At 38.2% G+C, this 18,212-nt stretch overlaps 1 protein-coding gene across 4 annotated transcripts in view; it reads left to right on the forward strand.

Annotated features, from left to right (window-relative positions):
• NASP (nuclear autoantigenic sperm protein) overlaps positions 1 to 18,212 on the forward strand; it is a 29,159-nt gene that overhangs the window by 6,690 nt on the left and 4,257 nt on the right. For 3 of the 4 annotated variants that reach the window (XM_057709350.1, XM_057709341.1, XM_057709332.1), the window contains exons 2-9: positions 345 to 395; positions 7,545 to 7,655; positions 10,790 to 10,870; positions 11,921 to 12,027; positions 12,698 to 13,684; positions 17,252 to 17,331; positions 17,723 to 17,808; positions 17,922 to 17,995. In XM_057709350.1, coding sequence (XP_057565333.1) covers positions 345 to 395; positions 7,545 to 7,655; positions 10,790 to 10,870; positions 11,921 to 12,027; positions 12,698 to 13,684; positions 17,252 to 17,331; positions 17,723 to 17,808; positions 17,922 to 17,995 — 1,577 coding nt within the window. The remainder of the gene's footprint in view (positions 1 to 344; positions 396 to 7,544; positions 7,656 to 10,789; positions 10,871 to 11,920; positions 12,028 to 12,697; positions 13,685 to 17,251; positions 17,332 to 17,722; positions 17,809 to 17,921; positions 17,996 to 18,212) is intronic. The other variant, XM_057709358.1, reaches the window with a different exon arrangement.

Consider the following 18,212-nt stretch of genomic DNA (forward strand, 5'->3'; position numbering starts at 1 on the left):
CTTTAGTGAGCAGTTTTCAGAATGTGAGATTTTCAGGATTGCACATGTTGCATTATAACAAATACTGCATTCTCTTCCATCTGATCATAAACTCATATCTAGGATGTAATTGTTTTGTTCATTGTAGTATACTTCATGTATAGCAAATAAGCATTCAACAGTTATTTGAATGAGTAAGGATTAAATTTGATAATGTAAATAAGTAATATGTAAGATCTTAATATATTGGGCATGTAATAAATAGCTCTTTCTATGGCTTTATATTTTCTTAACTTGTTTAATTTCTAGTCTAGTCTTAAAATAGCCTTCATTTTTACTTTTTTCCCCTTAATTTTTCATTACAGAATTGAAGAAGATGCCCCTGCTCCTTCTACCTCTACAGATAAAGTGGAGAGGTAAGATTATTTACATGGTACAATTAGATTTATGGTACAATTAGATTTATATCTGAAACACAGACTAAGAGCTGTATAGCAGTTTGTTTCATTGTTTTCAGTAGGTAATGAATAAGACTGATTATTAAAGTACTTGTCCAATTTAAAGTGTAGTCCTGACAGTGATGTCATCAGGTTTTTTGTATTTGATTAAAATATTAGAATTGAAAAAGTAGTTTAATTCTGCTTCTTAGTACACAACATGCCTGGCCAATGCCAACTTACTCTTTCTTTCAATACTTCTGCTGATTTAGATCTCCGTCTTGTAAGGTTGCCATTTTCAATTTTGTTGTTATTCTAGTTGAAAGTTTTAAATTTTATATTGAGCCCACATGTATTTCCATGTAACTTCCCCATCTTGATGTGACCATAGTTCCTAACCAGAGCTAAACATAATAATTAAGTAGAAAGCTTATCCAAAAGGTAGATGCCTGGGTTGCATTCCTCGAGATTTCATTTGTTAAGTTTTGAGTGTATGAGTGTTTTGGAAGAGCTTCCTATTAAATCTTAAGCTCACTTAGGTTGAAAATTAATACTCTAAATTCTGTTTAATCCTTCTGCAAAATATCCACACATCTTTTTTTTAAAGAGTCTTTAAGTTTTTCCTTTGTTTCTTTTCATTATTTTATGTTTGTTTCATTATTTTATGTTTTTCATGTTGTGGTCTTAAATTCCCTTTTACCCTGGTAATTTAAACTATGTCTTCTACAAATATTACTTAATGATTTGTGAATCAGTCTTGTTTTTGGTTGGAAGGAGTACTGCTCAGGATTGGTCCTAAACAAACATTCACATAACCTTTTTAGAGGATTAATCTTGGTATATACCATCGTATTAAATTTCTGGACTGAGCATAAGATGTAAATGTAGCTAAGCTACTTGACCCCTGGAATGCTGCTGATGTGTGATTATTAATATGCTAAGCATTTATGATCTTTTGAGGAGCATGATAATCTGATTCTGAGAGAAACATGGAGGATGGTTGTAAAAAGCATGACAAATCTCATAAATTTCTAACAACTGACCTGAAAAGGTTATCCAGTACTGCCTGGCACTATAGCACGTTTCCCTGGCCAAGTTGTTCTCCCATTCTGCTGAGCAACTTTTTCTTAAATTCAATACCGTCACCTGTTTTCTTGCTCTTGATGATTTTACCTTTTTAAAAAAAATTGATTGTTCAATAATAAGCAGTAGGATGAGGAGTTTCTTAATCACTCTATCTTAAATCTGTACCCACACATTCTTTTCTTTTGGATGTGGGTTATGCTCTCAGTCAGAGGTTCTCAAGGTGTAGTCTGTATGTCCTTGTACTCAAGACCCTTTCAGAGATTCTACAAGATCAAAACTATTTTCATAATTGGAAGACCATTTGCCTTTCTCACTGTATTGACATTGGCACTAATGATGCAAAAGCAATGGTGGATAAACCTCCTGGCCCTTTATTTAACATAGGTCAAGGTAGTACAAATAGTTCAGTACCAGTTTCACTTAGGAATGTCCATCATGAAGCAATAGACGCTAATTACTTTATTCTCAGTTCTTCACTACATGGTTTTATAATCTGTGTAACAAAATGGGAAGTAGAAATGCTTCTGTACAATGAAGTAGGTGAGATGGTTGTCTTGAGGAAAAGCACTTGTATGACCATTTGAATTAAGAATTAAATTTTTCATGGAATTCTGGATTTTTTTAAAAAATAATATTTATTTATTTATTTTGGCTGCACCGGGTCTTAGTTGCGGCATGCTGACTCTTTGTTGTGGCATGTGACTTCTTGGTTCTGGCGTGCACGCAGGATCTAGTTCTTGGACCAGGGATCGAAACCATGCTCCCACGGCCGCCTGCACTGAGAGCAGAGTCTTACCCACTGAACCACTAGGAAGTCCTGGACTTCTAGATTTGAAAGGATGACCAACAGACAAAATGATTACTCAGACTTGGGTATTTGGCAGACACTTTCTCAAAAATGAATAAAGTGAGGCTATCACTTTAAGGGAAGCAACTGAGAATATCTATCTGTTGTCAGTGATAGCTTTGAAATGAAAATTAAATTAAGATCTTAGAAGTTGTATCCACTACTGTGAGCTTGACTCTTCTGATGAAATTGGTGGGGGTTTTTTAAATTGTGGTTTAATGCACATGACATAAAATTTACCATCATAACCATTTTTAAGTGTACCGTTCAGTAATGTTAAGTACATTTACATTGCTGTGGAGCCAGTCTCATCTTGTAGAACTGAAACTCCACCATCCATCTCAATATTTTCATCTTCCCCAACTAAAACTCTACCCATTAAACAACTTCCCATTCGCCTCTTTCCCCAGCCGCTGGCAGCCACCATCCTGCTGTGTCTCTGAATTGAGCTACTCTAGGTACCTCATATACAAATGGAATCATACATCATTTGTCTTTTTGTGACTAGCTTATTTAACTTAGCATGGTGTTTTCAGGGTTAATCCATGTTATAACATCTGTCAGAATTCCCTTTTTAAGGCTGAATAATATGCCATTGTGTGTATATACCACATTTTGTTTATCCATTCATCTATCAGTGGATACTTGAGTTGATTACACCTTTAACTATTGTGAACAATGCTGCTATGTACATGAGTGTACAAAATCATTTCATGAATAGAACTATTCCAAGTACAAGACAGACCAATGATTTTTGTGTGTGTGTGTGTGTGTGTGTGTGGCGCACGGGCTTAGTTGCTCCGTGGCATGTGGAATCTTCCTGGAGCAGGGATCGAACCTATGTCCCCTGCATTGGCAGGCAGATTCTTAACCACTGCGCCACCTAGGAAGCCCAGACCAATGATTTTTAATGTAGTAGTATGAAAAGTTCATCTATATATTTTCAGATTCCATGTTGCAAATAACCTTTAAGGAACTACCACTCATCGAGTTTTGATATGGTATCAAAGAAGAATATCCACAGCCATCTACAAGTTTATTCAAGGGAATTCCCTGCCAGTCCATTGGTTAGGACTTTGTTCTAACTGGAGGATTATCGTGCTTCCACTGCCAGGGGCCTGGATTTGATCCCTGGTCGGGGAACTAAGGTCCCACAAAAAAATAAAAATAGATTATTAAAGTACTCCCTTTTCCAAATAGATAGGTATCAGTGTGAGGTCAGATATTTTATACTTCAATGAAAACAACAAATCACAATGGATTAAATGCAGAAAAGTGAATATGAAAATCTGTTTTCTATTAAGCCAGACAATGAAGAGATTTGCAAAAATGTTAGAGTGCCTCTCACTAAATTTTTTGTTTTGAAGATATAGTTATTTTTCATAGAAGTCATGTTAACATGTAACATTTTAAATTTTTTTAAATTCTTTTTACTTTTAATTTCACTGTGGTAAATACCAATAGATATTAGATACAGAAAGGCTCTTTGAGGGCGTTCAGTAATTTGATAGTGTAAGAGTCTGGAGACCAAAAAGTTTGTGAACCATTGCTCTTACGTAAGACCAACGTTTCCACTTTTTCAGTGGATCCCATCCTCAGTCATCTGCTCAAGAACAGAGCTCCTGTAGTTCTTTATCCAGACAACTCCATTCCTTTCCTATGAGGTTATTTGTACCAGTCTACATAGTGGTCCCTTGGTATCCATGGGGAATTGGTTCCAAGATACCCTCCCTTCTAGTACCAAAATCTGTATTCTCAAGTCCCTTATATAAAATGGCATAGTATTTGCATATAACCTAACAATGCTCCTGTGTACCTTAAATCATCTCTAAATACTACTTAATGCAATGTAAATAGTTGTAAATATTATGAAAATGCTATGTAAATAGTTGGCCAATGTGCAGTAAATTCAAGTTTGGTTTTTGGAACTTTCTGGAAACCCCTCTGAAGTATTTTTAATCCTTGGTTGATGAGGAGGGCCAACTTTATTGATCCCTCACATCCCCTTCTACCTGTTACTTCATTTCTGTTTCTTGGATAAGAAAACATGAAAGAGTTGTCTACTTTGTTCCTTACTTCCCCTTTTTTTGATCAAGTTTTTTTTCACTCTTCTAAAACGGTTTTACTTCATGGTCATTAATGTCATCTATATTATTCCTTAATCTGGTGATTTTTTTTCACTCTTCTAAAATGGTTTTACTTCATGATCATTAATGTCATTTATATTATTCCTTAATCTAGTGATTAGTTACTCTTGTCAGTAACATTTGATCCCGTGGATCACTTCTTTCTTTACATGTCTTCATTTGGCTTCTGGAATACCATATTTTTTTCCCTTACTGGCTATTCTTTTTTGGGGAGGGGGAGTGATGGGGGCTTGTTATTCCTCATCTCCCCTACCTCTAATGTAGGAATACTCTCAGGGCTCAGTCCTATGACTTCTTTATTAATAGTCACTCCCTAGGTAGTTTCCCCCAGTTTAGCTCAGGCCTGGGGCTTTAAGTGCATGACACCCCGTTTGTATCCCTCATCCCCACATATCTCCTGAATCTCTTCTCTTAAGTATCTTGGAGGTTGAGTAGTCATCTTACAATTAACTGTCCAAAACTAAATAGATTACCCTGCCCCTCACCTGCTTTTCCCTCAGTTGATTGTCTCAGTAAATGGCAGTGTTGTGTAATTCTTGATCTAGATGGTTTAGATTTAAATCTCTAATTTAAAGCTGCTAATTCTCAGTTTTCACATATGTAAAATGGGGGTAATGAGTTACAGCCTTATGAAGTGGATATAGGATTAAATGTAAATATAATTATCACATGGCACATAGTGTCCATTGTTATTACAGTTGTCCAGGCCAGAAAGCATTGGCTTTATCACATTTTCCTTTTTCTTTTTTTTTTTTTAAGACTTTTTTTGATCTGGACCATTTTTAAACTTTTTTTTTTTTTGGCCACGAGACATGTGGGATCTTAGCTCCCTGACCAGGGATCAAACCCACACCCCCTGCCTTGGAAGGTAAAGCCTTAACCACTGGACCACCAGGGAAGTCCCTTTATCACTTTTTGATTCAAGGAATTATGTATCTAGTACATCAGCAAATTCTAAAATAACTATGTTGAAAATCTAACCCTTTCTCCTACTTCCTGGGTCTTAGCCTAGATTCTTTCTAAGGTGTCTTCTGTTTTTCTTACAGTCTCTTCACAGTTCTTACTGATAATGATGATGATGTCTCCCTTTCTTTCCCTCCTTTTATTTTCTAGAGTTCTCCCCCTAGCTTACTCTAGCCACAAAATTTTCTGTTTCTCAAATACTTAAAGCAAGCTCCTATTAGAGCTTCACATTTTTTGCCTGTGCCCTGCAGCGTTCTTCGCCCATATTTGTTTATCATATTTGCTTCTTCACTTTCTTCAGTTCTCTGCTTTGAGTTTACATTGTCAGTGGGGCCTTCCTGCACCTTTCTTATTGTATCCACAGTGCCTTGAACTCTGCCCACCAAAAATTAGGTGCCCAAATACTGGCTAATTGAATTATCCTTCCAGATAACTTGGCTTCCATTAATGGAACTTAGAAATCACTGACACTTGCCCTTTTCCCCCAGATTTTTTTAAATTTATTTATTGGCTGTGTTGGGCCTTTGTTGCTGTGCATGGGCTTTCTCTAGTTATGGCAAGCGGGGGCTAACCCTTCATTGTGGTGCATATGCTCCTCATTGCAGTGGCGGTTTCTCTTGTTGCGGAGCGTGGGCTCTAGGCACGCGGCTTCAGTAGTTGCGGCACATGGGCTCAATAGTTGTGGCACACAGGCTTAGTTGCTCCTCGGCATGTGGGATCTTCCTGGAGCAGGGATAGGACCGTGTCCCCTGCATTAGCAGATGGATTCTTAACCATTGTGTCACCTAGGAAGTTGCTCCCCCCAGATTTTTTAACTTAATATTTTTTAACAGCTTTATAAAGGTATAATTGATGTACAATAAGCTGCACATATTTGAAGTGAGCAATTTGATGAGCTTTTACATGTGTATATACCTGTAGACCAGTATCATAAGATAATGCTGTATTTATCACCTCAGAGTTTCTTTATGCTCCTTTGTACTTCATTCCTTCTTCAGGCAACCACTCATCTACTTTCTGTCACTGTAAATGTATTTGCATTTTATAGAATTTGATCTAAATAGAATCATACTGTACATCCTTTTTTTTGATGTCATCTTTGATTCATCATAACTATTTTAAGATTCATCCATGTTATGTGTTTCAACAGTTCATTCTTTTTTAAATTATTTATTTTTTGGCTGTGTTGGGTCTTTGTTGCTGCATGCGGGCTTTCTTTAGTGGTAAGCGGTGGTGTGTGGAATTTTCATTGCAGTGACTTCTCTTGTTGCAGAGCGTGGGCTCTAGGCGCACGGGCTTCAGTAATTGTGGCTTGTGGGCTCAGTAGGTGTGGCTTGTGGGCTTTATAGCGCAGCTCAGTAGTTGTGGCACATGGGCTTAGTTGCTCCGTGGCATTTGGGATCTTCCCGGACCAGGGATTGAACCTGTGTCCCTTGCATTTGCAGGCAGATTCTTAACCACTGCGCTGCCAAGTCCCAACAGTTCATTCCTTTTTATTAATATTCCTTAATGTGGCTATATCACAATTTATCCATTGGGTTTCTAGTTTTTGGCTACTGCAAATAATGCTGCTATGAATATTTGTGTACATGTCTTTTTATGGGCATATACTTTCATTTTTCTTGGTTTAATACCTAGAAATGGAATGGCTAGATACCATATGGTAGGTATATATTTAATTTTAAGAAACTCTCAAACTGTTTTCTAAAGTGAATCTACCATTTTACATTCCTGTCAGCACAGTATGAGAGTTCTGGTAGCTCTACATCCTTGCCAGCACTTGATATGGTCAGTCTTTACATTTTAGCCATTCTGGTGGGAGTATAATGGTATCTCATTATGAGTTATATTTGCATTTCTCAAATGACTAATGTTGTTGAGGATCTTTTCATGTGTTTATTTACCATTCATGTATCTCAGTGAGCTTTTTTTAGTCTTAGGTAAGTGTGGGTTACCTAAGCTTTGCCAGAGTAATTCAGAGGTTTAAAGAAATTGAAGAAAGTATTATGGTTTAAATGTATCAGGTGTTCCAAAAATGTTGATTTTAAAAGTATTTGACGCTTGAAAAAAATCTTTTTCTTGCAGTCTGGATGTGGATAGTGAAGCTAAGAAACTATTGGGTTTAGGGCAGAAACATCTGGTGATGGGTGATATTCCAGCAGCTGTCAACGCCTTCCAGGAAGCAGCTAGTCTTTTGTAAGTACCGTGTTTTGCTATGATGTGATTATTATGTTCCTAATAAACTTGAGTCATAAAAAGGTTAGTGGGAAAAAAGAATAAAGAGCAAGAGTTTAAGAAGATTTGATTATTTTCATGTGTAAGTTTATTCCTGTAAGTATAACTTATGTATCACTGACTAATTTCAGCCTTTGATTTTCCTGAGTTAAGGTAATTTGTTTTCCCTTTGTCACTAATTAACCAACTTGTTCCAGTTCTGGGACTTTTCAAAATTTTAACACTGAAAGTTCTTTTTTTTAATTTATTTTTTACTTGAAATATAGTTATTTACAGTGTTGTGTTAATTTCTGCTATATAGCAAAGTTACTCAGTTATACATGTATGAACATTCCTTTTGGGGGGGGGGGGCTTTTTTGGGTCTTCATTGCTGCATATGGGCTTTCTCTCGTTTCAGCAAGTGGAGACTACTCTTTGTTGCAGAGCATGGGCTTCAGTAGTTGTGGCACTCAGGCTCAGTAGTTGAGGCACACAGGCTTAGTTGCTTCGAGGCATGTGGGATCTTCCCGGCCTAGGGATCGAACCCGTTGTCCCCAGCATTGGCAGGTGGATTCTTAACCACTGTGCCACCAGGGAAGCCCTACATTCTTTTTTATATTCTTTTCTCTTAAGGTTGATCTCAGGATATTGAATTAGTTCCCTGTGCTGTACAGTAGGACCTTGTTGTTTATCCTAACACTGGAAGTTCTGTATTCAGGGAAACTCCTCAGTCCTAAGCAAGCCATGATGCTTGGTCACCCTCTCACTAATGCTGTTATTAGCACAGCAGTTTTTGTAGACTCTTAGCACCTTTGTTACAACTGCTTGAATATTGGTAGTTAACCACCAGGTGGCCATGTGTATCTATATTTTGAGGGAACAGGTTAGTTTTAGTGCCTCAAGAGTGATTTACTTTTTAAAGTTTTAAAAATGTTTAATTAATTAATTACTTGGCAGCTTTGGATCTTCGTTGCTGCGCATGGGCTTTTTCTAGTTGTGGAGAGTGGGGGCTGCTCTTTGTTGCAGTGCGTGGGCTTCTCATTGCGGTGGCTCTCTTGTGGAGCGCGGGCTCTAGAGTGCAAGGCTCAGTAGTTGTGGAGCACAGACTTTGTTGCTCCTTGGCATGTGGGATCTTCCTCGCCCAGGGCTCAAACCCGTGGCCCTGGCATTGGCAGGAGGATTCTTAACCACTGTGCCGCCAGGGAAGCCCAAGAGCTATTTATTTTAACCAAAGATTTTAATGTACTTTGTACACTGAGAGAGAGAAAGTGTAAGTTAAGTCTTCAAGCAGTAGCCTTTCAGCCTATGCCTTGTTTTGAGCTAGTTTCTTCAAAGATACTATTACCAATAGCAGTTGAAGTCAGTCATGCTTCCTCATTAGTTGATAACATTATATACAGTGGAATCGAAGAAATCTTATGAAAGAGATGCTTATAGTAATAAAGCTGGGTTTCAGGTTGAGGCTAACTGATTAAAAGTCTTTGGCTTCTTCTTTCCTTCTATTCAGTCAGGGTCATATTAGTCCATTTTTCCCACAGCTCTTACTCCCTCTAAAACAGAATCTTATTCCTGGATGTCTGCAATAATCTCTTGTCAGATTATTGGCCTCTGGCCTCTTCATCATCACCTGGGCCTGAAGAGCTAAGATTGTTATTCAGCGGTGTGCTAAGGGTAGGGCCCAGATTTCATCTGATGCTAAGTATTTAGGTATTTTTATATAGAAATGTGTGGTTATCTTACAATATAAAATGTTAAAATCAAAGTTTTCAAGATTAAGCACATAGAAACACACTTCTTAGCTTATCCCTTCCAGATTCCTGGGAAGTTCAATATTCTCACCGTCCTGCCATTAAGGATATTTAGGAAGAAAATTTGAGATGCATTATTCTAATCTAATCGACTACCCTTAAACATGACGTTCATCACAATAGTTTCTCTGTTTAGTTGCTCTGGTTACTCTCACTAGACTCTTAGGCTGTTAGTTGGCCTGACTTAGCATGATTTCTGCCAATCCTTTACTCCATGAAAGTTGGTCTCCTTACTCCACATATAGTACCCCCTCCTTCCCATTTATCACACTTGTGATTTTTTCCCCCTTCTTCTTCCCTGTCTAGATAGTGTTAGCTAAAATTTGTATATATAGTGCTACTTGTATTTCTAAGCATTATTTTAAATGATTTTATATACATTAACGTAATTAGTTCTTTCAATAGCTCTGAGCAGTTCTTAACATCCCCATTTTACAGATGAGAAAACTAAAGCACTGTGAGATTAAGTAACTTGACTAAGGTTAAAAGCTAGAGGCAGGATTTGAACCTAGGCAGTCAGGCTCTGGAGAACATGTTTTAGGTCCCAGCCAAAGGCTCTCTAACTAACAATATTCTGGCTCGTATTGACCCCTGTCTTATATCAGGGGAAATACCTATTAATGTAGTTTGGCTCTTACATTATATACTATAACTGTAGCAAATCGGTGTCTTTTAGAGTATATATTATATTCTAATTTATAATGTATATTATATATCTAAATATATAATTATATACTATATAGATAAAGAAAAGGCAACATTAATTCATTTATTGTTTCTTTTTTTAAAATTTATTTATTTATTTATTTATTGGCTACATTGGGTCTTTGTTGCTGTGCGCAGTCTTTCTTTAGATGTGGCGAGTGGGGGCTACTCTTCATTGTAGTGCACGGGCTTCTCATTGCAGTGGCTTCTCTTGTTGCAGAGCTCAGGCTCTAGGTGCGTGGGCTTCAATAGTTGCAGCATGCAGCCTCAGTAGTTGTGGCTCACAGGCTCTAGAGCTCAGGCTCAGTAGTTGTGGCATATGGACTTAGTTGCTTCGCGGCATGTGGGATCTTCCCAGACCAGGGCTCGAACCCATGTCCCCTGAATTGGGAGGTGGATTCTCAACCACTGCACCACCAGGGAAGTCCCCATTCATTGTTTCTTAAAGTCCCTTGGACATTGACTTCAAAGCAAGAGGAGGGGAATATTGGTTTCCTAGAAGGATGTGTTACAGAAGAAATGTCGCTTTATAGCTAAAGGAATAGGAAAAAACGTTTTGGACTAGATGTTAATTCAGATCTTAGCTGTTTATTCTCTTTGTAGAGGTAAGAAGTATGGAGAGACAGCTAATGAATGTGGAGAAGCCTTCTTTTTCTATGGGAAATCTCTCCTGGAGCTGGCAAGGTATGTCTTCGGAGCCAAGTTTTTAAGTAAGATGTTTTGTATCATAGTGGTCTATTTAAAAACTTGTTTCTTTATTTGCTAAGATTGTTTACTAGATTTTACATGAGCTAAGTGAGACTGCTTTTACCAAGGGGGTTTAGAAGGAGCATGAAAGACTGATGGGAGTTTTTTTTTGTTTTGTTTTTGTTTTGTTTGGTTGTGCTGTGTGGCTCGTGGGATATTAGTTCCCTGACCAGGGATCAAACCCGTGCCTTCAGCAGTGAAAGCGCAGGGTCGTAACCACTGGATTGCCAGGGAATTCCCCTTGATGGGAGTTTTGAAAGGCACTTGATAGAAAGAGTAAAGTTATACTTAGGTTTTGACTTTTGTGGTAATTGAAAGTAGAGATCTTTCCATTAGTGAATAGTCAATAGTGTATCAAAGTCCAGTTTATGGCGAGAACCTTTAAAAGCACTTACAGCTAGCCCCAAACAATCATCCCTAATGGACTGAATGAAGGGCAATTTGAAAACACTGGCATGTGGAAAATGTCTTAAAATAAGACTCACAAGTAGTCTTAACTGTTGGAAAGTTGTTGTATATTTTCCACCAGAATTTATTAACCAGAATAAAATATATTGAGGGTATACAGAGTAGCAAATAATCTGTAATCTATTTAATCTCAATTCTGCTAAGTTTTCTAATTTTGTAGAACATTCTAAGGATTTGTCTTGAAAATCTTGTCAGAATGTTTTGGCCATCTAGTAGATGGATGAGAAATCTGGGAAATATGGCCCTTTGATAAGAGTCATCAGTGCGTTTTCAGGTGGCTGAATAAGCAATATGTTTATATCCCTCAGGGCTCTTACAGCCTTAATGTATATTAGAAGTTTTGATCATTGCATTTCTTTCACAAGTGCTAATAGTTTATATTCTCTGTACTTGCTTACTCTTCTGTTGCTTTTATAATATAGGACACCAGTTTCTGTCTTAAAAAAACTGTTAGGTTTTTATCCGACTGTTAGGTTTTAGCCATCATACCTTGAGTGCTTTATCCTTTTGTTCTGCCAGAATGGAGAATGGTGTGTTGGGAAATGCCTTGGAAGGTGTGCATGTGGAAGAGGAGGAAGGAGAAAAAGCAGAAGAAACTCTGGTAGAAAATAATGATAACATAGATGGTATGTCGAGTTGCATGTGACATTCAAGAGATGCGACGTTTATTTCTTGCGTACAGGTGATGGAAATAGGGCTCTCCTTTACCTGAATGGCTCTCCTGGGGTGACACTGCAGGGGAGGTAGCTGATTACTGAAACTGATAGCAGGCTTCTGTAAGGGGATAACTTAATTTCCCAAATAAATCTGGTTATTAAAATTGATGTCTTCAATATTAAAACCTTAAATATTTTTCTCATGTAAATTTTTAAAAGTCTTTGCAGCTCAGTTATTTTAATGGCTGTGCTTTTGGAGCCCTTTTACTTTTTTTTGTGTCTAAGAAAATGTTAATTTCTAATCTGAGTTTGGCTGCTAGAGTTTTACATATCAGATGGAGGTCTATATAGTGTTTGGAATAGAATGTAAAGCTTGGCATCTCTTACCTAACTGATGTCAGAATGCTCAAGTAAAATAATATCTAATTTAAGGAGCTTGGGTTTCTTTTGCAGTAAGTTGCTCTGCTAGCTGGGACTTTCCCTTTGCTTTTCTCAAGGGGGCAGATAATTTGTAGGCCATCTGCTAAAACATAAGCCAGGCTGTTTGAGTGTTTAAAGGGAATGTATTTTTAGTTTCCATTAATGCCTTTATCATTAAACTCGAAGACATGTTTATGCTTCATGTTCTTTAACCATGTAGAGGAAGCAAGGGAAGAGTTGAGAGAACAGGTTTATGACGCCATGGGAGAAAAAGAATCCAAAAAAACAGAAGACCAGTCTTTGGTAAAGCCTGAAACTGATAAAGAACAGGAAACTGAAATGGAGAAGAGTGGAAGAGAAGATATGGATATAAGTGATCCTGCAGAGGAACTACAGGAAAAAGTTGAATCAACTCCAGATCAGTTAACTGAAACCACTGAAGAGGGAAAAGGAGCAGCAGCACCAGAAGGACTGAATGAAACTAAAGTGATTTCTAAGAAGCCAGAACAGGAAATACCAGATGCTGAGGAAGGAAAATCAGTTTCTGGATCTGACATCCAAGAAGAGTGCAGAGAAAAAGGGGGTCAGGGAGAAGTAATTGTGAACACAGAAGAGAAACCAAAAGAAGCTTCAGAAGAGCAGCTTGTTGTAACTCTAGAAAAGCAGGGCACTGCAGTGGAGATAGAAGCAGCCAAGCCAGTGGATGTGGGTGGGGGTGAGCCAAAGGAGCAGGTAGCTGCCTCTGCAAGTGAGTCAGGAAAGGCTGTTCTTGAGCAGTTGGTAGGGCAAGAATTGCCTCCTGCCGAAGAGTCACCAGAGGTGACAACACACTCTGCAGAGGCCTCAGCTGCAGAAGCTGGGTCAGAAGTCTCTGAGAAGCCTGGGCAGGAGGACACAGTTCTCCCTAAGGATGGTGCAGTCAATGGACTGTCAGCTGCAGGGGATCACGCTCCCAGTGAACCGAAGACTAATGCAGAAGGACTGACAGAAACAAAAGATGGCTCAGGACTAGAGAAGAAGGTCAGGGCGGAGTTGGTTCCTAGCCAGGAGAAGACTAAGCTGTCTATAGAAGAGCCTGAGGCAGCTGGAGATGGGGTTGAGACTGAGGTAGCCCAGGGGGCTACTGAGACATCCCCTGAAGACAAAGTTAAGATAGCTGCTAATGAAGAGACACAAGACAAAGAAGAACAGATGAAAGAGGGTGAAGGTAACCGGGACATGCAAGAGCTGCAGTGGGTGGAGTACATTCTGGATTTGACTCACTAATCATGGGTAAAAGTCAGCCTTCCATTCAGGATTTTCCGTCTGCCTTTGGATTAGGAAAGGGCTAAGTGAAAATGGGGATAGTTTAAGAAGGTGGTGATAAGTTGAGCAAGTTAAAGCAAGTCTTCTTTAGCTGGCTTATAAACTAACGCTTTTACTAACTGCAAAATAGGCCTTTCTGTGATTTCTGAGACTTGGCTAGCTATCAGTAACTCGTTGCACCATACTAGCCAATAAAGGTGGGGGGGGTGGGGTGGGTAGGGAAATAGTGGGCCAGGCTGGCAGAGAATGCTGAATGGATGTTCACTTGCATGCCTCTGGGTCTTTAAATTTACTGTTCACCTGGTTCCTTTTTCTCTGCTTTAGGAAGCAGGAGTAGAGCAGTAGAATCCACTGAATTGATACACTTAAGCAGGCATGCCATCTAAATGAAGGCAGTTAACCCTTGAATGTTCTATCACCAGAGTGAAAGAACTCTAAAATCTTTACTTTTTGTCTTCAGGAAGTGTTTAGAGGCTTATTCACAGTTAAATCAGCCCCCTCCAAAAGATAACAGAAAACTTAACGGTTAAGCCCTCTTGCTGCTTCTCCCCCCTCATTTCATGCTTGCTTTGGCTGCTAAACTAAATTTTTTGTTACTTAGAACATTATAAAGTATGGATGCTTTATACAGTATTATTGGTCTAATAGTGATTCAGTTTCATCGAGATGTATAAGCCTCTAATTAGCAACTACATAATTGGCACGTCTGACTTGAGTTGTACTATCATTTGAGGATTCTACTGTCCATAAGATTCATCTAACGTTGGTATTAATAATCATAGGTATATTCCAATTAATTATTTTATATATATTATGTAATTGACAGACTGTTTTGAGTTCTTTTAAGTTTTAGATGTTCAAAGACCCATTATTGATATGGGTAGTTAATTATCGATATGTCTAGCTAATTCTGGTAAACTTCCTTCTACCTATGTGCAGGTCCCTGTACTCCAGCCAGCACAGGCATGGTAACCAGAAGTGAATTGGCTAAATGGTAGCACCACTAGGCTGCTTACTGGGCTTTAGGAGATGTCCACGGAAAAAGCACAGAACTGAACTCCTCAATTTAAAAAAAAAGCTCCCATGTCTTGATCTTTAATGATAATTAGCTACAGTAGTAAAAAGCTCTGCTGGCTCTCTGAAGTTGGACTTTGAATAATAAGCTACAGTAGAGATGTCATATTTCTCCACAGTTCAAAAACTATTCAGTTGAGTCTTGCAAATAACATTGTTAGAGCTCTCTGGCATATATTACTTTCGATTCCAAAATACAGTACTGTGTAGTAGGTAGTATTACTCCAGTTACAGTGATAAGGAAATTGAGGCTCAGGGGTTACATGACTTGTTTAGGGTCAAACAGTACATGATAGTACTAGAATCTGACCCTAGATCTGATTTGAATGTTCTTCCCAAGATACCTCACACTGAGGAAGGCAACTTTCATCCCTCCTCTTAACTCAGAAATTTATGTGGTAACACTAGCTTGCAGAAATCTTACAAGAGGTTTTCTCTCAAAACCCCCATTTCCTGCCATCTCTTAGGCTCTCTGTATCCCTGAAAAAAGATAATAAGCCTATTCTTTTCTAATTGTCACACTAGATATGATTGGTGACTGAACAAAATTTTAATATTTTAGGCATAAAGCTTGGCCATGCTCAGATAGGCTAACAGGTCAATTTGTAGTGGTTCCTGACTGTCCTTTGCAAATGCTAGAATAACCAGGGAATCGGCAGATTACCTTTACTTGACCTTTAAGAGTCATTCTTCTGTTTTGCACAACTCTCTGCCCATATTGTTTTGGAGATGCTACAAGATCAGAGAAATGGTATGTATAAAACATTGTTTCCCTTCCTCTGAAGGATGGCATACCATAAAAAAAGACTCCATTTTCAAAGAAGCTTAGAAAATATTTTAACAGATCTCTTTACTGAGGCCTTCAGTGCCTTCCTGTTAATACCTGGATACAGGTTACCAGATTGGAAAGTGCTGTTTTAAAGTAACAGCTTTCTCATTAACCTAGCTCCCTCTCCACCATTCCATGAAGGTAGTGCAGATTCATCAAGAGAAACCAGTATTTTTCTCAGACCATTATAAAAATTTTAATTTAAAAATTGATGTAAAACTCTAAATAGCTAGGTATTTTATGCTAAATTAGATGTCACCTTCTAGTATTCTGGTATGAGTGGAACAGATACCAAATAAATAAGAATATAGAATAACAACATTTTGTCAAATTTTCTTACAAATTGGGAAGGTAGGGTGTTTGGTATTTTAGTATTGTGAGAAATACAAAGATCTGTTTCACCTGTCATATATTCTGGTGTAGGATGGATTTCACTGTCAGTCAATAAAACCACCCATCTTAGTCTAACATCAGGGAGCTAAACCATTTCGAAATTTGGGCATGGAAAGGTAATGGAGTATGGTGGGGGGTACTTATTTATATTTCAGAAGCACCAAATTACATGGTCAATGGGAAAAGGGAGGCACTTGATAAAACAGGGTTTGTTTGATAGTTAGCTTGTAACTTTAACTGGTTCTTAGAGTGCTTTAGTTTGTCCTAATTTATACAGCTTTTCTGTGCCTGTTCCCATCCTGAAGCAGTATATTAGACAGATAAAAGTCCATTAATCTGACTTCATGGCTCTAAAGCCTAATTTTTAGTTATGGAACAACATTTGAGCTCTTCTGTTGGTGTTAAATGCTTAATGAAAGATGGCAGATAGGCACATTTTACCCATTTCATGAGTTGTTTGAATCCCAAAAGGTTCACTTATTAATTACTTGACATTTTGAACTTTAAGTGATGTGTAGAGCTATTTATCAGCAGCCTGTCTTTACAGGCAGTTGACTTGTGAGTGTCAATATGGTGAAATAGTGTTGATATGGCTGCAAATTTTAATATGCTACTGGAGTAAAATAACATGGTACTGCTCACTCAAATTCTGTATATGGTAGAGCTGGCTGGAGTGTATGGCATGCTCATTGGTGAGAGTTGGTAAGGGCTATGCTTTTCTCTCTATAGCTGTGTTGTGGGAAAGCTAGTCTCTTGAGCATTCTTGCTTCCAATGGACTGGAGTAATGTAACTTTTGGTGTTTTCTTGGCCCTATTAGTATTAACTGACAATTGGCTTAAAGACCCCAAGAATACTGGCTGAGGCCTCCAACTGATTCTGGTTGAGCGGATGGTAGCTTCTAGCCAGTGACTAAAAGTCATCTAATCTGATTTGAACCATAGACACTATAAGATTATACAGTCTAAGTCTGGATTAGAATTGAGTTAGACTGTTAAACACTGGCTTTATTATTATAACATTTGAACTAGTGTTCAAATGTTAACTAATTTGGCTTAGTATCTGGCCTGTCCTACCTCAGAATATAGGTTATTTGACAAATGTGTATTGGAATCTCTGACTTGCCAGATGATATATCCTTAGTGTTCTCAATACTGAAGAATTTTTGCTTGCAGAAACCGAGGGCTCAGAAGAGGAGGATAAAGAAAATGACAAGGCTGAAGAAACACCAAATGATTCAATTCTTGAAAACAAGGTGAATTATTATTTGTTCAGTATCATTGTCTGCTTTTTTATTGAAGGACTGTGGCTTACTAGTGCAGGCACGGTTATTATAGGTAGTTGTTTCTTGATGAGGGATTGTGGAACCTTTATCCATGACGGGAATAGACAGATCCATTTGATCCCAGGGGGTCCTGTCAGTTAGGACAGGACCCAGCATATCACTGCTAACTATCACTGCCATAGGATAGAAGAGACTTGGTAGGGTCCATTCTGTAAGTTTAGGGAGAAAAATATGAATTTTGAATCCTGTATCAGTCTTCCCCCCCACCCCCAAGCCATACTAAATTATACATTTAGATTTGTAATCAAAAGATGCCTGTCTTGTACTTCTGCCTAATACCAATGATTTGGATATACTTTAGTCTCTTCAAGAAAATGAAGAGGAGGAGATTGGGAACCTAGAGCTTGCCTGGGATATGCTGGATTTAGCAAAGATCATTTTTAAAAGGTAAAACTCTTGGTGCTTCTAGGCTTAGGTTGGGAGCTTGGTGGTTGGAAACAGGAAGCAGTTAGGGTTGGACAAATGGTATTAAGGTTTCTAACCATCTTTCCTTCTTTTAGGCAAGACACAAAAGAAGCTCAGCTTTATGCTGCACAGGCACATCTTAAACTTGGAGAAGTTAGTGTTGAATCTGGTAATACATTTTCCATTTTACTCTCTTCTCTCACACACCCCTTGCTCCTGCCTTAATCTTCCTCTAATTCCTTAAAATCCAGCTCAATTGATCATAAGTTGTGGGCAGTTAGCTTTATTTTATTTATTTGTTGGTGGATTGATTGCTGCATTGGATCTTTGTTGCTGCGTGCAGCCTTCCTATGGTTCATGCTAGCGGGGTGACTCTTTGTGCAGTG

This window comes from Hippopotamus amphibius, chromosome 1 (genome assembly GCF_030028045.1).
Source record: "Hippopotamus amphibius kiboko isolate mHipAmp2 chromosome 1, mHipAmp2.hap2, whole genome shotgun sequence".
In the NCBI taxonomy this organism is placed as follows: Eukaryota; Metazoa; Chordata; class Mammalia; order Artiodactyla; family Hippopotamidae; genus Hippopotamus; species Hippopotamus amphibius.